Below are 25071 nucleotides of genomic sequence, written 5' to 3' on the forward strand. Positions count from 1 at the left end.
GGCGTACCCAAGCCTCTCTTGCCGGGAGTATACGACTCGCCGTCTCAAGATTGATTATACCTCAGGTTGGAAACTGGTTGACTGCCATTCATGAGTTTCATTTTCCTTCACTGCCGACTGCAAACCTACCTTGCATTCTTGTAGCACCGGCTTCGATTCCAGCCTCCAGTAAATTATCTCGGTTTTCGACTAGGTCTACTTTAAGTTTGTTGTTTACATTCCTACTGTTAGCTGGAGATGTGGAGATAAACCCAGGACCAGCGGCGGATAGTTTACTGACTGTGAGCTCTACCTACAAGAACTATCTTCTTTCGATATTGTCGCCTTCTCGGAAAGTTGGTGAACTGACTTTGTTTCAGATACAGAAATCCCTCTTTCCAAAGAGTTTTCCATTTTCAGAACAAACCGTGGATCTTGGGGTGGGGGTGTTCTCCTGGCTGTTAAATCCAAATGGCACGCTCACCTACATACTGATTTAAGTAGTGACTGTGAAGCCATTTGGGTAGAAACGAAATTTCAGCATTCCAAATATCTATTTGCTTGTTTTTACAGACCACCTCGATCGACCCTCAATTATTCTGAAAATTTTCTCTCTTCTGTAATGAAAGCCATTAATCTGAATCCTAATGTAATTATACTGGGCGACTTTAATCTCTCTATATCTTGGAATTCCCCTACGCAAGGGGACATAGCCTCGACAACTGGTATCTCGACCATTATATTTCGGGCCTAGGCCTACAACAGTACATCCTTGAGAAGACCTGTGGGGATAGTCTTCTTGACTACTTGCCCTGCTCCGTTGAGCCTTCAGTTATTTCTGTAGGGCGAAATATTTTAAAATTGAACCACAAGTCTATAGAGGCAACATTCTCTATTGCCCCTCCCCGCCCCCTGAAATGTCATCGACCCTATACCAGGAACTGTGTACCCATGTGGTGAAAGGTTGATTGGCAAGCTGTCAATCACACCCTCTCTCTTCTACCCTGGCACTTGCTGCAAGTCGGTGAAGTCCAAGAAGCAGTGGACCTGTTCTACGACTGGACCCGTGCTGTGATCTGTGACCTTGTTCCCCCTCGTAAAACATCCGCCAGATGCCTACTTTGGAAGAAAAGTGACACCAAAATTGCAGAAATTAATAAAACGAAAGCCTGGAAAATGTCACCTTCTGAAGCCAGCTATAAAACTTTTTCTGACCTTTGCAGACACCATAAACAGCTTCTAAAACAGGATTACCAGGACTACATAAACTCTGCCTGCCTAGAAGTGAGAAGCAATAGCAAAAGATCTGGTCTCTGATAAACAGCAGGAAGAATACAAAGCGTGTGCCAGACACAGTGACTTGGGGTGAAAATTTAGCCAGTGGTAGTAATAGACTGGAAATTTTCAATGATTACTTTGCGTCTAATTTTTTTTTTTTTTTTTTTTGCTAGGGGCTTTACGTCGCACCGACACAGATAGGTCTTATGGCGACGATGGCATAGGAAAGGCCTAGGAGTTGGAAGGAAGCGGCCGTGGCCTTAATTAAGGTACAGCCCCAGCATTTGCCTGGTGTGAAAATGGGAAACCACGGAAAACCATCTTCAGGGCTGCCGATAGTGGGATTCGAACCTACTATCTCCCGGATGCAAGCTCACAGCCGCGCGCCTCTACGCGCACGGCCAACTCGCCCGATTGCGTCTAATTTTGTTTCACCTGTTCAGTTCCCCGATTTTCCATGTATTGATTCTGTTCCTTCTCACAGTCTCAATAATCTTTCCACCTCTAAGTCAGAAATTCTTTACTTTCCTCCCTGCCAGAAAATAAACCTACTGGTCCGGATGGTCTCAGTCCTATCTTCCTTAAAAATACCGGTACGACTCTTGCCCATCCCACTGCTGTTATATTTAACCGTTGCTTCTTAGCCGGCTACTTTCCTGACGACTGGAAAATCGCTAACATCACTCCATTTTTTTTAAGTGGAAAGAGGTCTGATGTCAGAAACTATCGTCCGATTTCTATATTACCCACCCTGTCACTCATCTGTGAAAAGATTATCCACCAGTGTCTTCTTTCTTTCACATTTCCTTATATATCATCCCAGCAGCATGGTTTTCTTCCTGGTAGCTCCTGCCTAACTAATCTGTCTGTTCTTCTCCATCGCGCAACATCTGCTCTTAATGCTGGTTCTCAGCTGGACGTGTGCTACATTGATATTGCAAACGTTCTGAGGCTGGCGAGATGTAGTGTCTTCTGGTGTGGGCTATATTAAATTTGTTACTTTCATTGACCTGTCTCAGTCTCATCCTTGGCTTTGAAATATGAAAGTGACTGAGGTATGAGTGATGCTAGTAATACCATTGCTTATGCAGCCAGTCCCTGTTATGAATGGTGTGAAAATATCGCTCATAGGGTCGGTTGGTGCATGCATTTCAGTGGACTTGGAAGACTGATATGTAATAGCAACGGCTGGCTCGGTGAGGAAAGCAACGGGAAACTACCTCACTCCTCATTTCCCTAGTATGCCTCTTCAGTGACGCCTAGGCTATTTATGACAGCTGTTGGTGGAGCTGCAGAGCATCAAACCAGCCTTCAGGCTGAATACCCAACATACAATAGTATTAATAATGTTATTGGCTTTACCTGTAACAAACAACTTTTACGGTTTTCGGAGACACCAAGTGCCAAAATTTAGTCTTGAGGAGTTCTGTTGCATGCCAGTAATTCTACCGACATGAGGCTGACGTATTTGAGCACCTTCAAATACCACCGGAGTGACCCAGGATCGAACCTGCCAAGTTGGGATGAGAAGGCCAGCCAGCGCCTCAGCCGACTGAGCCACTCAGATCGGCAAGGAAAAATATCTTCTGTGTCATCAGCTCGTAGAAAATAGGCGTAATCAACAAGCGATTGCGATAAATATGTCCTTGTTTAGGTTTCTGTACAATCCCCTGTGGCAACAATATGCCCATAAGAAGCTTCATTTCATCCTTATTTGTCCGGACCCGGTCATGATCTCGACTCATTCGTTTCATCTTTTTATTTATTTATTTATATGGGAAACCAAAACGGCGAGAAGCCGAATTACAGAGTTCCGCAAAGGAAAAATATATTTACAGTGGAGTAGCACAAGGCAAACATAAAAAGAAAAAAAGTGGAAGAACAATGAGCAAATAACATCTAATGATAAAAATAGAGAAAAAATTTAAAGCTAACAAAATAACAAAATAACTGTAGAAACACAAAAGGCAAAAGAAACAACGAGGAAAATTGAAGATTGCACGTAAAACGAAGAGAAGAACTTATAGCTTGGCACACTAAGATAAATACAGATATAACACAGAAGTAATGGTATAGTACAGTAAAAAATAAATAAATAAATAAATAAATGGGCTAAATGAATATTACATTATGTACAAAAGAGAAGACAGCAGTGAGAAGAGAAACAAGAATATGAAGAAAATGAACTAGGTTAGGTTAAGGAAGAATTGATTAAAGGAGGCATACGAGGAAAAAACGACCAAGTTCCTGTCAAAAGATAAAGAGTTAAGGAGGGTTGGTATGCGGATAAATAAACTTCTTTGAACGAGAGAGAGGCAAGAATACGGAATATGAAGGGGCGGATTAGTCCTGGTTTTGCGAGTTGGAACATGTAAAAGAAGGATGCAGGTTCGGGGGAACAAAATAAACCGTTAACAGCGTTATATAGGAATCTAAGGTCGGCTACTTTTCTGCGAGTAGATAACGGGCGATCTGATTACTGCTCAAGTTTTGACAATCAAATACTCTGGCTCTAACAATGGCACAGAAGAATGACTGCACGCGGTCAATGTGATTCAGATTAGTGGGTGAAGAGGTAGACCAAATAGGAAATGCGAATTCAATAATCGGTAGGATGCAAAATACATAGTAGGCTCGGAGGGCGTGGATATCAGTGATGTCAGAAAATCTATACAACAAACCAAGAAGTGACATAATAATAATAATAACAATAATAATAATAATATAATAATATTAATATTATTATATATTATATTATTATACACTGACTGACAGAGCAAATTCAACACCAAGAAGGAGTGGTCAGAACTTTATGCCAATTGCAGGGTAGACTGACGTCACCGAGGTATGCTCATGATGTGAAATGCGCCGCTGTGCTGCGCACGTAGCGAACGATAAATGGGACACGGCGTTGGCGAATGGCCCACTTCGTACCGTGATTTCTCAGCCGACAGTCATTGTAGAGCGTGTTGTCGTGTGCCACAGGACACGTGTATAGCTAAGAATGCCAGGCCGCCGTCAACGGAGGCATTTCCAGCAGACAGACGACTTTACGAGGGGTATGGTGATCGGGCTGAGAAGGGCAGGTTGGTCGCTTCGTCAAATCGCAGCCGATACCCATAGGGATGTGTCCACGGTGCAGAGCCTGTGGCGAAGATGGTTGGCGCAGGGACATGTGGCACGTGCCAAACGGTGGCAGCCCCGCACGCCACGTCAACCGCCATTCTTCAGCATGTGCAAGACACCCTGGCTGTTCCAATATCGACCAGAACAATTTCCCGTCGATTGGTTGAAGGAGGCCTGCACTCCCGGCGTCCGTTCAGAAGACTACCATTGACTCCACAGCATAGACATGCACGCCTGGCATGGTGCCGGGCTAGAGCGACTTGGATGAGGGAATGGCGGAACGTCGTGTTCTCCGATGAGTCACGCTTCTGTTCTGTCAGTGATAGTCACCGCAGACGAGTGTGGCGTCGGCGTGGAGAAAGGTCAAATCCGGCAGTAACTGTGGAGCGCCCTACCACTAGACAACGCGGCATCATGGTTTGGGGCGCTATTGCGTATGATTCCACGTCACCTCTAGTGCGTATTCAAGGCACGTTAAATGCCCACCGCTACGTGCAGCATGTGCTGCGGCCGGTGGCACTCCCGTACCTTCAGGGGCTGCCCAATGCTCTGTTTCAGCAGGATAATGCCCGCCCACACACTGCTCGCATCTCCCAACAGGCTCTACGAGGTGTACAGATGCTTCCGTGGCCAGCGTACTCTCCGGATCTCTCACCAATCGAACACGTGTGGGATCTCATTGGACGCCGTTTGCAAACTCTGCCCCAGCCTCGTACGGATGACCAACTGTGGCAAATGGTTGACAGAGAATGGAGAACCATCCCTCAGGACACCATCCGCACTCTTATTGACTCTGTACCTCGACGTGTTTCTGCGTGCATCGCCGCTCGCGGTGGTCCTACATCCTACTGAGTCGATGCCGTGCGCATTGTGTAACCTGCATATCGGTTTGATATAAACATCAATTATTCGTCCGTGCCGTCTCTGTTTTTTCCCCAACTTTCATCCCTTTCGAACCACTCCTCCTTGGTGTTGCATCGTCACTGTCAGTCAGTGTATTAATATTATTATATTATTATTATATTATTATTATTATTATTATTATTATTATTATTATTATTATTATTATTATTATTATATTATTATATTTTCCTCCATAGCTATTTACATTTCTCTGATAATGAGGCGTATAATGGACAAATTCCTCCCAAAACATACAAGATAAAGCCAGTATTTGACCACGTGGTAGCAAAATTTTCGGATGGCATACTGTCAATTGATGTGAACCTCTTGTTATGGAAAGGGTGGCTAGGGTGGAAAGTTTACATACAACAACACGATCACAATTCGGAATGGAATCATACAATTTATACGAAGCCACGACAGGGTATGTAACACGATCTACTTCTGTGTGTATCATAATGAACAGCTGTGAAAGTTGTAACACTGTTAATACTGTAAATATTACCTGTAGTGTAGTGTAATATATAGTGTAATACAGTGTGAAAGCACTTGGTACATTCTTGTATAAAGTATTGAAAAATTAAAATAATAAGATTTTTCAACAATTAAATACACTATATTCAAAAAAATATTTCTCTTAGGGCCCTTCTTTAGCTCATTTTAGTCTAAGATTATTTTTAAGCAAGTAATTAAATATTTTCTTCAATCAGGGAAATCGCTCCCCACCCGGGAGTGAGTCGGTGTGTACTGAGCTGCCCGCTTAACATTTGACATGACGCTTCTTAGACCACAAGACGTTACAATAGCAGTGGTGTTGGTGGATGATGGACGCAGCATTTGTCATGCGGGTAATGCAATCGATGCACGACATGGAAGCATCCAGCATGCTCTAAGACGATTTTGTGGACTCAGTACCTACCACAGACAACCTGCATCAGGTCATCGTAGGTCTACATCTGCCACGGAAGATAGGTTCTTGGTCAACCAAGTCTTGAGAGAACATTGAACTACCGCTGACCAAGCCAGAAATCGACTCAAGGCAGCAAGAAATGTCACTATGACTGCAAGGACTGTCATACGAAGACTCTAAGAAGCCAATTTGACCTCAAGAAGACCTGCAGCTGTCCACAGCTTACCAACAGCACAGAGCAGCTCGATGCAGTTTGCACGTCAACATCGGAACTGGAGTGTGGAGCAGTGGTCAATGACACTGTTCGTAGATGAGTCACGATTTTGCCTTTAGTCACCTGATATGAGACAGAGAGAGTGTTTGGGAAAGTCATGGGGAGTGATATCCACCTTGCAACATCTCCGAAAAGTCATCATTTAAGGGATGGCTCCATCATGGTATGGGCCGGTTGGTATCAGCTTTGAGGCCCGAATGTAACTTCTTTTCATCGATGAAGGTGCTCTGAATGCTCAGTGTTATACCATAGAGGTGTTAGCAGAGCATGTAATCCCTTATGCTACCTTAGTTGGAGAAAATTTCATCCTGATGCACAATAATGTACGCCACATGCCACCTCGCCGCATGACAGAATATCTATGCGATGTCAGGATACGGACCCTCAACCGGCCAGCTTGCAGTCCAGACCTCAATCCCATAGAACACCTGTGGGATATGCTTGACAGAATTGTCAGGTGTCGCAACTTTGATACCCTCAATGAAATGTGGGCAATACTACTAGAAGAGTGGGTGCTCATCCCCCAGGAAACGATCCAGAACCTTCTAGCTAGTATGTCGCGAAGGGCAAGAGTGATGACATACAAGAGTAAGGCAAGATAAGTGCAGAGTGACGTTAAGGAAACTTTCAGAGGTATGTTCATAAGGTTGCTCAATATAATTACATTTCATTAATTGCAGCTTCTAAAATCTTTTTCGATAAACTTCAAAAACAGAACAATAATCGATATAAAATAAGCAGAGAACTAGTTGACTTTATTTTAATATGTTGCTCTTCACTGAAGTGATCAGTCATCTGGTCCTTGTAAGTTGTGAGTGGAATCTTGAGATACACAAAGAAGATGTAGAAAGTCTTCAGATTAATATGATAAGCAAGATATTTTGCATGCTCTGTTCACAGGTGGAAAAATACCTGAAGAGTGAAATATCAATCAGGGACCTCCAAGGTCAGAAGTATCAAACAAGCCTCACTGAAGCATAGCTCACTTAACCCAATCACTGCAAAACCCGTATATATACATTTTGCTGCCGTGAGTACTTCACCGATCTCACAAATGAATGCGATATAATGTCATGCTTTGAGATTCCATGGAAATGCTCACAAAGAAGTTCTGCACTGCAGATATACCACTCCATTTGAGTGTTTTGAAAGCTATCTGGTGTTATTTCAGCTTCGTTGGAGTGGAACATCTTTCCCGCTTATGTGTAGCCATCATGGCGTATTGAAGTGTACATTCATCTCTTATTGACGAAGAAATTGAATGTTTCCTCATAAATAGTGGTTCTGGAGAGCTATATTTTGATAATGAAGGTGGAGAATATCTAAGTGGCGACATTGAACTACAAGAAAGTGCGAGATAAAGTAGTAATGATGAGTCTCATGCGGAATTGTCACCCCTTCCTCAGATAAATTATTTTTTCTCCAAATGTAAATGATTTTGATATTACCAGTTCTTGGATAAAGAATTTTATATTATGTTTCAGTAATAGTATCACCAAACAGAGTAGCCGAGCGTATTAACATGCTACGGCTATGGAGCCAAGCTCTGCACTCGGCAGGCGAGTGAGTTTGAACCTCATCGTCAGCTGTCTTGAGAATTTCTTTTCTTTGTGGTTTCCCTTTTGCACTCCCAAGCAAATGCCGGGACAATTCTTATTCATAAGCCACAGCCGATTCCTTCCACTTCTGTACCCAGTTTCATTCACCATCATTATCATCATTCATTTCATATTCATTATCTTCTCAACTGATGTTTGCGTCGGGAAGGGCATCCGGTCGTAAAATATGGTTTAAAATATAATATCACTTCATCCCTGACATCGTATTGGGATGCAGGGCTAAGGAGACGATATGCATTCCATTAATAGTATCAGTAAATATGTATCTGTCAAAGTGTTTCTTCCTTTAAAAAAACCCAGCCCACAGGGCTCGGCTGGTCATCAAAACTCGGCAGTGAAAAGGTTAAGCTTCTACTGCAATTTTAAATGAGTACTGGTTTAACGAAAAGGAGGAAGAGTCAGCTGCGGGATATGTCAGGAAAGAACACATAGATGAAGGAACAATCCCAAAATTCTGTTCTCATCTCTGACAACAACATCAGACACTTTGGATGGTTCACAGTGTGATATACCACAATATAAAAGCAACCAGGTCGAATGATAGCATGCTCTTGGAGAAGGAAATAGAAATTGTGAACAAAGTTAAAGAACATCCTAAGTGAGGTCTAAGGACATTGCTGAGAAATGGAGGCAGCGCTCTTCATCGCATAGATCACCTCAAGCTGAGAGAAAAGGACACTGAGAAATGAAGTGGCTCAGAAGGGAAGTATATCAGTCCGTGGACATATGATAGATTTTTCTACAGCAAGCAGAAAAAGTAACTTATGAAAAACTTAGGAACAATTCCATCAAGATATAAAAGAATCGTAAACAAGGTATCAGGGTCAATGGACCATCTCCAAGATGGCTGACTACTACTTGTGTATAATAAGAAATAACTGTCGTCAGGACCACAAATGCAAATCAACACAGACTTCATTTATAACAAAGCAGAGGAGAGCTTTTTCCATCCGTACAGGAGTCAGACAGGAGATATTCCCTTTCGTATCCTCTTCAACTGTGTACTAGAGAAGATCATCAGGGAATGGACTGCCACATTATCATCAGAAGCAGGTCTGAGCTTGGGTGAGTAGCCACCTCCAAGCTGTTGGCAAGTAGGGTGAGATCATAAGCAAAGGCTAGGCAGGGTACAGGCGTAGAGTACAGAGGGTCTAACTACCGAGTTGTAGTGCTTCAGCTTTAGGTTCTTGGAGAGGTACTTGGAGATGTAGATGATTTTACAGGAATGATAGGCCCTCTCTAACTTGATGCACCTGGTGTCTATGGCCGAAGTTTGACTCTCACTTGCTGACATCCGTTCTCCTAAGTACATACCTGCCAACTTTTAGAAATCAAAAATAGGAAGATTTTTTAATTCTTGGATTTCATCAAGTGTATTGCGCCACGGTCTCGGTAAAAAGAAGACAAGATAAAAGGCATACATATCTACAGTTACAATGTGAATTAACCATTACATTTAAAATCTTAAACTAAGAAAAAAAAAAAACGATTGCAAGAAAACGTACCTAATAATCATTCTCATTTATGACACATACATACGAATAGTAACATTTAGACATATAAGTCAAGAACTGACTACAACTTACCAAATGGTGAAGAATATACACATGTAGGTGATAGAGACTGCTGTGTTTACTTGTTTAGCATTGAACTGGCAGTTAACTTTGCCCTCTTCAACAATGCACTGTCATACTGCTGCTCATAACACTTTCCACTTAGACTTGATTTGACCACCAATAGTTTACTGAGATTTTCGTCATTCAGAGATGATCGGAATTGTGTCCTCTTCTTTTTTACCTGGCTGAACAATCTTTCACACTTGGCATTGCTGTGTGGAATTGTCAATATTGAGAGCATTACTTTTGCGATTCTATCATATTTGAAACACCCATCTGCACCTCTTATATCCCCTATAGCAGACCAAGAACAATCTATTCTTTCTTCTTGCACAACAGACAATGGTAAATCCTCCACTTGGAGAGCACAAAACTGGCACTGTAATGCACCCATTGCTTCTTGGTCATCTTCACCATCTTTCACTGGCAATATAACAGGAAACTTTGAAACAAAATACTTTATGGCATTGAAGGAAGAAGTCTGAGCTACTTGAGCATTAACAAAAACATCATTATTCAAATTAAATTTATGAATAATATAATCACAAACTGCAATAAAATAGTTCCTGGCGTGCAAATAAAAGTTTTGCTTCTCCTCAGGTGCCAGATTTTCTACAAGACGAGATGTTGAACAGCTAATTACTAAATCACCATCAGCTTTCTGATTCTCTCTTGTGTGATACACCACTTCTAAAACTGTAGGATATTTTTTATAACCACTGGCTTAACAAACCTACACAGAATGTCCTTCAACATATCCGTCAGCATTGAGCTTATGACATGAAAGTGAGGTGCTTGCGACTGAAGAACTTTATTCGTTTTCTCAAATGTAGGGATGATAAATGCCAGAAATGAGCAAAATGCTTTATTAAAGTTTGAAGACAGAAAAAGAAATAGTCTCTCCTCTCGTGAAATACTGGCAGAGCAACTAGACTCCTTTATTTTCTTCACACATGGAGATGAACTACTTTCTGCCTTCCTTTTTCCAGAAATAACAGAAGCTTGGTCTTGTACTCTACTGACACAAGGACCACGTTCCATTTTTGTATCTTCATGTGCCTTTAGCTTGAGAATTTGAAAATACTTCAGAGATGTGTCTGTGCCATTGGACCGCTTTACCCCATCCTTAAAAAAACTCTGAAGTGGCTCCCACTCTGAAATCAATCTTTCCAAACATTTCCCCAAGGATAACCAGCATGTACACACATGCTTTCAGTTTGGTACAAAGCTTGATACATTTTGAGATGATCTTTTCTCTTCGAGCTTTTGTCTAAATAATAATAAATATCAATTAGCATCTCATCAATTTTGACAGGAAGGGAGTCTGCACCCTTCATGGCAGCCAAATTAATCAAATGACATGGGCATCCCATAATAATGTTTTCGCACTGCTCTCTTAGTTCAGCAGCAACACCGTTTTTTCTTCCCATCATAACATCTGCGCTAAAAGCTATACAGCTTGCCATCGGAACATCATATCTTTTCAGAACATCCAGGAGCAAATTAGCAATATTAATACCAGTAGAATTGCCTTTCAAATTTTCCATGGATAGCAAATGATTTTCTATCTTTTTCAATTCTTTGTTGAAAAACGAGACGACGATAGGATAGAGCTTACTATCTTTATCATTGCTACCATCAGTTGAAATCGCAAAAGGTTCAGCCTTTAAAGTTTGAATCACCTTACTATCTGCATCACGGGCCATTTCATTAATTATAACAGATGTTTTTGTTCTAGCACACGCATATTTATTCGCAATGTCTGAATCTGGGAACATCTTTCTGAACAATGGCCCTGCATGATCAGAACAAGACAATGCAAGATTATGTTCGACAATGAACGCCATGAACAAACATTCTGCTCGAGTGAATGCATCATCTTCCTTCCCACCGACAAAAAAATTACTTAATTTTTTGTTCCTCTCAAGACAGCTAGCACTATCTTTGTGTTTCTGTGTGACACTGTGAGCTACAATATCTGTTTTCCCTCCATGTGCGATATTAATATCACACCGACACACGGAACAAAATGCATAATAGTTTCCTTTATTAGACTGTAAAATAAATGGAAATTCAGTTTTATAGGTATCCCTGAAGACTTGGAGATAACGTTTGTTATGTTTTGTAGTCATCATGTGAAGAGAAAATACCACACATGTCACTGATGCAACTCTCTGAAATACACTGAAATCATTAAAATTATGAACTCTGATCAACACAAAAGCACTGAAATACGCGAAACTACCACATACAAAACAGATTAACATATGACTTCGACAGGGGGAAAAGCACAGAACCGCAAGAAAAAACACGTGGTCTAAAATTCCAACGAAACTACACACAGAAACGAGCGCGCGAACCATACAATAACAAACTCACTCTTTCGTCCTGATCAACGGAGTCCCTAGCGGTCGCTAGTGCGCATGACCTTCTTTGACTCGCAGGACGATTGCCATCCCGAATTCCCACCTGAACAGCACACACGCTGCTGTAATGAGCGGAAAATACGATACACGAAGGCGAAGGATGATCCACCCGCCAAATAAAGCATCAAATACCGGTAAATATGCTTAAAAATGAGGTTGCATAAATTACACAAGCACATAAGAAGTCGTCCTAGGAGAAGAGTACTGACCGTACTGGAGGTTACATTGGTCAAAAATAGGACGAAATAAAAATAAATCGGAAAACCAGAAGTTGAGTTAAAAATCGGAAAGTTTCCGGGTAAATCGGAAGGGTTGGCAGGTGTGTAAGTACTTGACTGCAAGAACTTTACTTATGGTGTTGTTTCCTAGTGGGATTGTACAAGGAACTTGCTTTATATTAGTGATAAACTCGGTCTTCTGTAAGTTGACCCTCAAGCCAGTTTTTGCTGCAATAATGTAGAGGCTATGTAGTTGGTGAGTAGCCTCCCCCATGCTGTTGACCAGTAGGATGAGAACATCAGCAAAGGCTAGACAGGGTACACTGAGGTTGTCTTTCTTGTACCCAAGCTCAGACCTGCTTCTGATGATAATGTGGCAGTCCATTCCCTGATGATCTTCTCTAGTACACAGTTGAAGAGGACATGAAGGACCATCTCCCTGTCTGACTCCTGTACGGATGGCAAAGCTCTGAGAGCTCACTACTGAACTTGACTTTGGAGGTGGTGTCCGTCAAGGTAGTTTGGACCAGTCTGGTAGTCTTCTCATCTAGCGCTAGTTCCCACAGGGTAGAGAATAGGGTCTGTCAGTCTACTGACTCGTATTTGCCTGTTTATTATTTTACTTTTTTGTGTGTTATCAGTCAGCACACATCATATGGGTGTAAAAACAACGCCATTTTGGTGGACAGAAAGACAGATCGATGTCGGACGTATGAGACCTATAAAGGGAGGAAGCCTACAAACATTTGTGCAGCTGAGAAAATAGTACATTAGTTTTGATGAAATGAATTTAAAATTAAGATGCTACATTTTAGCAGTCGGTGAAAGGTTAACTTACTTGAGCATCTCGTACGTTTCCTTAACATGCCGTATTTTCTCAGGCTCCATATTATTGGTGAGCTCTTTTCGATATCGAGCTATGAATGGTATTGTATTGTCCTCATCCAAGAGACGAGTGATATTACGAGCGATGTGTACTTCTATTTGTTGAATTTCTGCTACTACTTCTGCAGCATCCCAGTCCACGTCCAATTCCTTCCCACCAGTAGGCTAAAATTAGAAAATAAATAACATGCATTTAAATGTGAATGGAGGATCAAGACACTACTATAAGAAATATTTTCTCATGCACTGGAATGACCGTTATGCCCTTGTTCCGAAAGACATCTATTTTATTCACAAACACTACACGAGGCCATACTGATGTGTCTAGATTTTGCAGGGCATGTTAAAAAACTGTTTCATTACTCCACATATACTCCTTTAGCAAACAAGTACATATAAATAATCAGAGAAGTGATAAATAACTTCCCAAGGAATGGACATACATGGATATTCCTCCTCATGGTACAGATGGGCAAGAACTGTTACTAGTATTGAAGAACAGGCCAGAAAATGCTCAATCCAGTCCCACACATGTTCAAAGACAGACACGTCTTGTGATAATGCTGACCAGAGGATCTGACTGTATTAGCATGTTGCACTGTACAGAACACCTACAACCTCAAATATTTTTATAATGTACGTAATGAATTACAATTTTCAACTATTATATTTTAAGGTGCTCTAGAAACAGTTCTAATATAATATGGAGTTAAGGCAGATAAGCTGTGGCTTCTGGTTGTTTGGGTTTAAATCGTCTGATAAACTCACCAACAATCCAATCATGCTTACTGGGAATAAAATCAGTGAGGTTATTTATTTCAAGGTACACTGTACATCTATCTGGTAGATATATTTACATTGCTGTTGCACTTGAATCTTGGATAGTAAATATCCATGCCCTCACTCATGATGAAACTCCCTCTCGCTATTATCACCAGACGCCTGTTAAATTTAAATACTATTTTCAGAAATTCAGTGAACAGGGAAAGTCACACAATACAACACTGAGCAAAATCATTGTTGCATTATGTAATTATGTTACTTTTTGCTTAATGAATAACAAGAATTTTACATTTTAAAAAATGGAAACACTGTCATTTCCATCCAAGGAATTGTAAATTGCAACTTGTTCGCTTAAACCCTGTACCTTTGCAGATATTACCACAAAAATTATAATGTGCCAGTTTTCTTTGAATGATAAATATAAATAAAACAGACTGCTTATATTGAGCACAGTATAAATCAAACTGGAGTATCTTGATAAGGTAGTTATACTTCCTCTTGAAACAATAATCACCCCCACCACCATCTTGATAAGGTCAGGTTTTTTGTTGCTATTATAAAGTTTTATTTGAAATAATGTACCCCAATCAACACTTGGCCGAGTAGTGGAAGAGCTTCGTAATCACAGTTGAACGTCAATGCTCCCTCGCTTCCCTGCAAAGTGTGTGTGCTCTCTTGTTTCACTGTGACGTATCCTTCCTACATAAGCTGTCCCCATTTACGTCACACCAGCCCGGCCGCAAATAATGTAGACTTTGGTTCCTCACACAACAATTGCAGTATTACCGCCACCTTCATTCTCTCTCCCCGAAACTCTACCATACAAAGCTAACGTCCATCATTAACACTGAAGCAGTACCTGCTCTTGTAGCTGAGCAATTCACAATTCATCTCTCCAAATATTACTTTTTTACATTATTGGACACAGGTTGCATAGTGGTGAGACATGAAAAGAATTTACCTCGATGTACCTGTGACTGTAGTCCAACTTCAGGCAAACCATTAAAGGCAGTCGTAGCTAACACTACTCTTAATCTGTTCTGAGGTCACTGAGCAGTCAACTATGTCAACTCATGTGCTACAATGGTCCAAGCATGCACCTGTAAGATGTTACTGCCCAGAACCAGACATTCAGGCACTGCTAACACTTTTCATTCAGTGTAACAGAATCTCTTCAATCTTAGTGAGAACAGCTATATATCCTCACTCAAACTCTGTTAATTCCACAAACAGTGCATGCTTATGCCTACTTCGCAATCCAGCAACGTTTAACTAAACTTTAGAACAAAGCATGTCACTTTACTCCAGAAGTGTGCAACTGTTGATACTCATCTGATGAGCAATAAACCACGTTCAATTCTTACACAGCACTATGCTCTTGATCATCTTGCATTCAGTCCACGAGTAGTGATACAGTACATGAAAATTCAATATTTCTCATAACTTCTTTCAGGAAAGTTTGTCCATTTTGAGTTTCTTCAATTTCTCAATGTCTGAACAAAAAGGAGTAATTAGGTTCCAGTGAAAGGAGTTATTATTGCTGTTATTGTTATTAATTAATATTATTAATAATAATTAAACAACCAACAAACAAAATGGATTAATACATTCAACAAGACATTTAGACAATATTTTTGCCATATTAAACGAACAAATATCCTGCGATTGGTGATTTTCACAATGCCACCTTTTTGTAGATGCTGTGGAGTGAGAAGACATCATGACAAAAGCAAAAGTGTCCTTTCTTAAGACCTCCTTGCTAATATTAATTAATATTATTAATAATGGTACAGTCTTGGACCCCACCACCTAGAGTTCCTAGAAGTCGGAAGCCCCTTTCACAGGAGAGAAAGGAGAAATTATCAGCAGGGCTCAAGAGATATTGGGAACAAAGAAGAGCATCGAGGAAGAACTAGTCACCAGCGCTCCTTAGTGGGCTTAAATCAATAATAATAATAATTATTATTATTAATTTATTAATAATAATAACAACAACAATCCAGACTAGGGCATTTACACATCACATATTTACATGTTCTACATTCGATATTCCACGTCTTCTTCTTATTATTATTCTTCTTCGTACCATACCAGGTCCCCCTGACGTTGGTAATCACTGTGGCGATGCAGTACGACCTCTTGCTAGGTGGAAAAGTCTTTCAACACTGTGAATTCCAGTCCATTCTTTGATGTTTCCAAGCCATGATGTTCGCCTCCTCCCGACACCTCTTCTATCCTGTATTTTGTCTTGTACAATCCGTTGTAAGATGAAGTAATGGTCATTTCTAAGGATGTGGCAAAGGTAAGAGATCTTCCACTATCATTTGGTAACTCAAGGCCTCAGCTGAATACCTCATTAGAAACAGTAATCACCATTATCATCACTGATTCTCTACACCAACATGCCCGGTGCAGGAATGAACAAGCCTCTTTCATAAACTCGTATCTTCCTACCACTTCTCTTCAGTATTATCTCCTATTTTGGGCTCCTCCTGACCAGGTCTTTTCCTATTTGCTTCATCCTGCCATCTTTAGGTTTGCTTGCAGCTTTTCTCCAGCAATCTTTCTTTCAAAATAAGCCTTCGGCATTGTTAATGATTCCATTCTCATAACGTGGCCAAATCATTTCAGTCATGATTCTTGTAGAATATTAAGCACACTCTGCTGGAGCCCTACTGTAGTTGGATGGCCACGAACTTCTTTCTGATTTTTGTCCCTTCTAGTCTTCTGTATTCTTCACCTGAGGAATTTCATTTCTGTTGCTTGTAGTTGGCTGATGTCCTTACTGGTCAGCATTGCAGCTTTGAGTCCACAGGTCAGACTAGGTAGTAAGGTCTTAAAAAGAGACACTTTTGCTTTTATTATGAAGTCTCACTCCACAGCATCCACAAAAAGCTGACGTTATGGAATCACCTATCGCAGGCTATTTCTTGGTCAAATGTTGATCGATTATGGCAAAAATATTGTCTAAATATCTTGTTCAATATACACCGCCTGACAAAAACAGTTAAGCACCCAGAAGGATTAGTCCAATATTATCCCGTTTCAGTATACATGCATACCATTGATTGTGAGCAACTGATTAGAATTACAAGGATCTGCAACGTGTAGAACGCCCACCAGAGTGCATTCATGATGGTACCATCCTGTTGTTGATAAGTTGTTACCAGTCAACTGCTAGGAGTCAGACAGATAAGCAAGACATGCAGAGAGGTCTACATACAGTACGAAGCACCCACGATGCCTTGCAGACGTATTAGCCTATCCACCAACTGACTGCATATGACAGAGGCCAAATTGTGAGACTGGATGAGGCTTGTTGAGCGTATCGTGCAATTGCCAGGCATGTGGGCCATTCAGACGTCACAGTGGCCTGACGCTGGACTCAATGGGTTCATGAGGGCACCCAACCAGGTCATGCAAGTTCGGGTCGACCAAGAAACACCCCCCGCCCCGAGGGAGTACCATCGTATGGTGCGCCAAGCATTGCAGGATGCCATAACTTCGGCACCCGCCATCAGTGAACATGTACCGGAGACTCTACAACATCCTGTGAGTTCCCGCACAGTACCTCGGCGACTCGCATCCGCCGGATTGGGGTCCTACAGTCCCATGCCTCGGTTGCCATGGACACCAGAACACCAACGCCTGCGTTTGGACTGGTGCCTTGCCCAGAAGGCATGGACAGAGGACAACTGGTGTCGCATTGTGTTCAGCGACGAGTCCCGCTTCCCCATAACCTCCGATGACCATCGTGTGCGGGTTTGGCGGCGTCAATGGCAGAGGGCAGATCCTGCCCATATTGTGCAAAGACACACGGACGTAATTCCTGGCATCATGGTGTGGGGAGCCATAGGATATACGTTCAGGTCACCTCTTACAGTGCTTCGGCAGACTTTGACGGCACAGCAATACGTCACAGACATTCTGCGTCCTCACGTTCTAGCCCTTATGGCACAACACCCTAGGACAGTGTTCCAACAAATTACTGCACGTCCAGACACAGCACGTGTCTACAGACTGCCTAGGGCATGCTGAGGTTCTCCCACGGCCAGCAAGATCCCCGGACCTCTCCATCACTAAACACATGTGGGATGACATTGGAAGGGGAGCCCGTCCCAGTACCAACCTGCGGGATCTGGAGCGACGGCTGCAACAACTGTGGATGAACTTTCCTCAGGAGAGGATCCAAAGGCTGTTTGACACCATTCTGAACCGCATAAGGGCATGCACTGCGACCAGGGTGAGTGCGACACCCTACCAACCTAGTGCCAACATTCTACCTGTAACTGCCAACGGTCTTGTCTCTTTCATCCCATATTGTAATCAGTTCAATAAAGGCACATGGTCTTTCAGCATTTGTAGTTTCATTCACTTTCAACCACTCCTTCTAGGTGCTTAACTTTTTTTTGTCAGGCGATGTATTAATCCATTTTGTTTTCTCTTTATTTAATTATTTTTGAAATTATTAAAGTAAATCTTTGTTAATATTCCTGATACAGGAGAGCCCATTGTAATCCATACTGTTGGTAAATTTTGTTACTGAACATAAAATAATTGTGTAGAACAAATTATAGGATGATTAAGAATTCTTTGCTCTGTTTTGCTGAGTTTATTGTATTCTTTTAAATCTGTACTTATGAGTTATGGGAATGCATGTTTCCAATATCATAAGAATGGCTGGTGCAATTGGGTAATAAATCAATGTTTTTAACATTTATCATATAATTGCAAAATTTTATGGAATTTTTCATCAAAGTTTTTGCAGTAAATGTGTAATGTCTTTAAAAAAATTCTTTGGATAAATTGTGAAGTTTTGTATGTAGAACTACTTCTAAACTTGATTATGGGTCTGGAGGGAATGTGTGTGTGGCCCTTATTTTTTCCTTTATTGCTGTAGGAAGTCTTGGATTCATGTTGATTAATTTTGTAGCTCCTTGTTCACTTCGTAGAGAATAAATGTTCTTGAGAATTTGTTTTAATTCCCCTTGTATTACATTATTGGGGTCCTTTTTTTATTGTATAATATTTAATGTCTATGAAAAATTGTTTGTTTTTGTGATGAAATCGTTTTTATTCATTAGGTCTACCATACTGCCTTCATCTGCTTTAGTTCCTATTAAATTGTTGTCTGTATTTTCATTTTTTAGATCTTTTAAAAGTTTGTTTGTCACTGCAATATCTATGAGATTTTGTTTTATTTAATACTGTGGAGTACTTTTCCTGACTCCATATCTGTTTTCATCCTGGTTGTCCAATGGGAGTTCATTAATGGCATTTTCTGCTTATCCTACAGTTGCAAGTTGTTCCTTAGGCCCTATGTCATTTAGTTTTATGCTCGAGAGGTTTTTGATGGGTAGTGTCTGTGACTTGATAAAGCAGGGTGGTTCATTGATTGTGCTTTTTAGAAATTGACTTATTTAATGTCTTTCATTTTCTTGGACAATATATTTGAAGTTCACGTGCTGTTGAAATGAATTTCATTCTAATGGAGTTAAATGCAACAGAGTTTCCAAATGTGCATTATACAATTTGTGTTTAAGTTTTTTTTTTTTAATATATATCGTCCCCACTATGGCAAACTGTATAGTTCAGTTATTATGAGTTTCGACTTGACGTTTGAGCGCTGCCTTTTGGCGGAGGGTAAGTGAATTAATCAACAGCCAATCATAGGCAGCCGATCACTCCGACAGAGCGCGTTAGACTCCAGTTCCAGTTAGCGGTGTTGTCGATTTGTTGTTTACTGTAACCATGTGCTATCAGCTGTGTGTTGTATTGTGCTCAGTTCTTTTCGTGGTCTTTTTGTGTCTTTGTGCTAGGTTGTTGTTCGTTTATATTTTGTAGTGTAGAGTTTTTAAATGATTTATTTAGTATTCTTAATAGTATAGTGCGTTATATTGTAGTGAATAGTGTGTAACAGGTGGTCTAGTTTATATAGTAGTTTAGTTTAATATTTCGTTCGGTAGTAATATAGTAGGTTAATTTTAGGCCCGTGTGTGAACTTTATATTCTGTCATGTTGACACCTATGTCTAAGGATGAAGCTCCCAAGAGAAGAAAGCTCTTTGGACGCGGTACTCCACTAGCCCGGGAAATTGTTTGTAATGTTAGGGAGTCATTCTTGACAAAGCACCAACAATGGTGGCTGGAAAGAATGAGCTGATTAAGTGGGAGAAAGAGCACAACATTTCGGTTCACGATGACATGGGGAAGGTGGATCTTATGCATGTCTTGAAACAAAACAAGCCCCAGTGCCTAGTTTATGTGGTGGATGAAATAGCCAGAAGGAATGGGCATAAAGTAGTTCACCTTCCACTATACCAATGCCATTTTAACACCTTATAACTGATTTGGGCCCAATTGAAGAATTATATAGCTGAGAATAACCGACTCTTCACAGTTTCGGAAGTTGAAAGACTTATTTTCGAAGCCGTATGCCGTAAAAGTGCGGAGGACTGGAGCAACGTTGTGGGCCAGTCCGTCATACGAAATTTTTTGTGACTGGACTTTTGGTCTTATGGAAAAAAAAGGAAGACAGATATGGTCTCAGACATTGAAGATAGCACTGCTGAGTCAAAACTTAACACAGCTGTCATCATCGGAAAAGAAACTGGCAAGCTGTTAATAAATATGTAGGACTGGCAACATCTTTCTGTCATTTCACTGTGAAAAAGAATATACCTGATGTCATTACGTGTCAACAAAAATTGGACTGTCCATCTGTAATTGTGAAGATTTGTGAGGGAGATAATCTTCCTCAGAACCTACCTAAGAAGTTGGAAGTAAAAGGCATGTCTGCAGAAAGGACAAAATATCTGTTCATTAAACTCAAGAGTACTGCACAGCCAAAACGGGCGATTTGTTGTACCAACGGCCAAGACACATTACACATTAAGTACCTGAACCAAGCAGCAAGACAGATCGTGTTCGCAAAAGGAAAAACCATACATAATTAAGAACATTCCAGAAGAATGAGCAACAATTCAGTTTTGTTAGTATAGGATACAAGATAGATTAGTAATGTAAATCATTAATCATTATCAACTGTATGTAGTTTCACAATGATCTTTTAAAATATCCAACCCTATTATTATTAACATCAGCATAGCTACTATCACAATTATTTATACATCTTAAGACAGAATCTGTGTGTCTGACTCTTCGGCTGAATGGCCAGCGTTGAGCCCTTCAGTTCAGAGGGTTTGATTCCCAGCCAAGTCGGGAATTTTAATCGCATGCGATTACTTCTTCTGTCTCGCAGACTGAGTGTTTGTGTTTGTCCCAACACTCTCCATTTCATATTCACACAACACAACACACTACCAATCATCACACAAACACACAATAGTGCTTACATCTCTCCACATAGGGCTGGCATCAGGAAGGGCAAGCTACTGTAAAACAAGGCCAAATCCACATGTGCAACAATTCGCACCTTGTGAAACCCTTTCATCAAACCCTCCATCTTTACAATACAAATTGACTGTATTTTAAGACAACATTATTATATTTCGAGACATGTTTCGTCCTCCTTCAGGACATCTTCAGTTCCCACATGATTGATTCTAACCATTCATTTACCTCTAGCAAGCAAGATCTTCGGAACTTTCTTTTAAGTAATAAAGGTAATTTACTCAATGTCTTGGAAGACATTTTTATAAACACAGATCACAAATGCAACCCAGCTCACACTTAAATGAAATCTCAGAGGAGGTAAACATACCTAGTGAAGAAATAATTAATAAATTCTTCAGGCCCAAGCGTCAGATTAGATCAACACGCTCTCTTACCCCTTCTGTTGGATCAACCCCTCAACAATTTCCCCTCCAAGCTAGTTTCTATCAAAAGCGACTTCCTCGTACAGCACTTAGTGCTAGCACTCAATGTGAGCTAGGCCGCTCAGGATGGGCGAGGATATGAATAACCAAATGTGCCCACACATCTGTCAAAGTTTCATTATGCCTATTTACTTTTACTTATAGAATCATTTCCTATTTTTAGGCTCTCATTGTCAAACTGTGACACAACCCTTCAACCAACCTGTGCAGCTTGAATCAGAGAGTCCTACTACTTATTACTCCACTCATGACGCAGCTTGAAAATTCTCATGGTCTGTTGGTATACTTCAATATAAACCACTGTCTTGAAGATTTATAAATAATTTGTTGAAATCTTGTATAAAAAAATCAATTGGCAAAAAATTAAGGTATAATAGATTGATGTTAAATGAGACCTTAATTGATTTTCAAGTGTTATGCTATCTATTTTTGTTATATGTATGGCCAATTAGTTTTTTTAAGTGTTTTAAAACCTTATGCCTGATGATGACCTAATATCAATAGACTGAAACTAGTACCATGATTAAAATAAATTGAAGTACTTACGTTATATTCTGATTAGGTGGATTACCACATTTGTCTACAATAATTATATTGTCATCAATACAGAACATGAAAATTATGAACTTTGACAAGCTATCAATTCAAATCCCAACCAGCAATGTGGCATTCAGCCAGTTTTGATACCTCTGGTAGTAACGGGTACTAAAAATTCATTGATAGCTTTGATGTAGCGGCATTTCATGAATTTTGGCAGCGTACATCAGGAGTAACTAGGGGCTGCCTGGCAGAGGCGGTAAAAGCGTGCTCGGTTCGCCCGGAAGGACATGGATTCAAATCCTCGTCAGGAATTGAAATAATAAGGTAGTTCAACCTATTCAATACAAATAAGTACGAAATGTAGTGTTACATTCCTATTTAATTATAAGCAGAAGCGTTACCGATTTCGACCCCAATCCGGGTCATCATCAGCCAAATAAAACGCAAAAAAAATGCATAGGTAAGAAAGAAATTAAAGATCAAGTCCCCACAAAAACAGTTGAAGAGGCAAAATAAAACAACGAGGATAGGCACTGTAAAATTCAGAAGAAGTAGAAGGTAAGTCACTTAAAAGAAGCAAGGCGCAATCTTCTGAACAGCAGCATAGCACACGCAAAGTTCGGCATTGTCTCATAATGTGAAAGTGAAAGTAGAAAATGCAGTGGGTTTGGTTTTGTCTTTTGATAACGTAGTTTCAGGATGGTGTTTGAATTTGTTGATGATCTGGTTTATGAAAGAGTTGTTAAAGCCATTAAATTTAGCGATATTACGGATGGTGTTCAATTCGTTATTTAAATCTCTTTTAGACATAGGGGTGTTGAAGGCACGAAAAATTAGGCTGTTATAAGTAGCACATTTATGTGCTTGAGGGTGTGAAGAATCTTGCCGTATTGTGGTTGCTGTTTGGGTTGATTTCTGAAAATTTTGTAAGTTAAAGAAGGATACCTAGTTATAGTTAAGTCTAGAAAATTAAGAGTTTTGTTGTGTTCTGATTCAAGGGTGAATTTAATGTTAGTCAATGTTGTTGAGAAGAAGTGTAGAGGCTGCGTTTGTTGATTCTTCATTTAAGATTACTAATATGTCATCAACATATATGGCCCAAAAGAGGATATTAGAGAAATTATTATTATTATTAATTTTTGTGTTTTCTAAGAAGTCGAGGTATATTTCAGCTAGAATGCCTGAAGCTGGTGAGCCCATACCTAAACCATCTTGTTGGTAAATGGTATTATCAAAGGTGAAATAATTATTGTTGAGAACCAATTTTAAGATAGACATGAAGTCTTGAATTTCTAGTTTACTCAGATTACTGAATTTGTTTAAGTTGTTGTTTATTATGGGGAATAATTTGGAAATTGGAATACTAGGATACATGTTTACGATGTCAAAAGAATGGAAAAATTTGGTTGGATGTTGAAGTTCTTTAATTTGTCGATTAATTCAGAAGTGTTTTTGATAGATTTGTTGCATAAAAATCAATAATTTTTTAGTAAAACTGTTTGGATGAATTTAAAAGTATTATATAAGGGACTGGGTCTGTAATTGATTATTGGGCAGATGGGAATGTTAGTTTTATGAATGTTTGGAAGGGCTTTGTCAGTGGGTAGGCCTGGGTTCATGTTTATTAATTTAGTTTTATCTTGATCTGTGAGGAGAAAGGAAGTATTTTTTAAGGTTCGTTTGAGCAGGCGTTGATTTTAGTGGTTGGGTCTTTTTTTACTATAGAAAAAGAAGGGTAATTGAAGAAATCTTTAGTTCTAGCTATCTAGTCAGTTTTTTCCATTAAGACAGAGGTGTTGCCTTTATCAGATTTGGTAATGATGAGATTACTGTCATTGATTTTCTTTTTAAGATCTAAAATGAGTTTATTGTCATTAATTAAATTATTAATATTATTGTTATTATTATGATTTAGGGAAGTGTTTTTGTTATTATTAATGAAGATTTTTTTCAAGTTTTCTTTTTACTTCATATCTGATTTCATCTTGTTCTGCTGTTGGCATTTTGTTAATGGCTATTTCAGATTCAATTATTAAATTGGTGGCTATATTGAAAGTGTTGAGGTTGGGCCAATTGTGTTTGAGGCCCTTAGAAAGAATTAAGTTTTCATCATCACTCAGAATTGTTTTAGATAAATTGACAGTGCCTATCCCCGTTGTTTTATTTTGCCTCTTCAACTGTTTTTGTGGGGACTTGATCTTTAATTTCTTTCTTACCTATGCATTGTTTTTTTTGCGTTTTATTCGGCTGATGATGACCCGGATTGAGGTCGAAACCGGTACTGCTTCCGCTTATAATTAAATAGGAATATAACACTGCATTTCGTATTTATTTGTATTGAATAGGTTTAACTACCTTATTTATTATTTCAATTTCATTGTGATACATTTCAATACGGAACATTATGAAATTTTTATCTTTAAATCCCCGTCAGGAAGTCGTAAAATTTAAGAAACGAGATTTCCACTTCCGGAGGTGCAAATGGCCCTGAGGTTCACTCAGCCTACACCAAAAATGAGTACCAGGTTAATTCCTGGGGGCAAAGGTGGCCGGCGGAAAGCTAAACACTCTACCACATCACATTCTGAGGTTACAAATAGTGGAAACCTTTACCTTCCACCCCTCCAAGGCCCTTCATGGCCTGTAAGGAGATTACTTTGCTTGTTTTTGCTTTTAC

The 25071-nt window shown here is 40.0% G+C and overlaps 1 protein-coding gene across 5 annotated transcripts in view; it reads right to left on the bottom strand.

Moving 5' to 3' along the window:
* LOC136871580 (S1 RNA-binding domain-containing protein 1) overlaps positions 1–25071 on the bottom strand; it is a 168722-nt gene that overhangs the window by 91526 nt on the left and 52125 nt on the right. For all 5 annotated transcript variants that reach the window (XM_068227151.1, XM_068227148.1, XM_068227149.1 and 2 more), the window contains one exon: positions 13188–13399. In XM_068227151.1, the coding sequence (XP_068083252.1) occupies positions 13188–13399 (212 nt within the window). The remainder of the gene's footprint in view (positions 1–13187; positions 13400–25071) is intronic.

Source organism: Anabrus simplex, chromosome 4 (assembly GCF_040414725.1).
Source record: "Anabrus simplex isolate iqAnaSimp1 chromosome 4, ASM4041472v1, whole genome shotgun sequence".
Classification (NCBI taxonomy): Eukaryota; Metazoa; Arthropoda; class Insecta; order Orthoptera; family Tettigoniidae; genus Anabrus; species Anabrus simplex.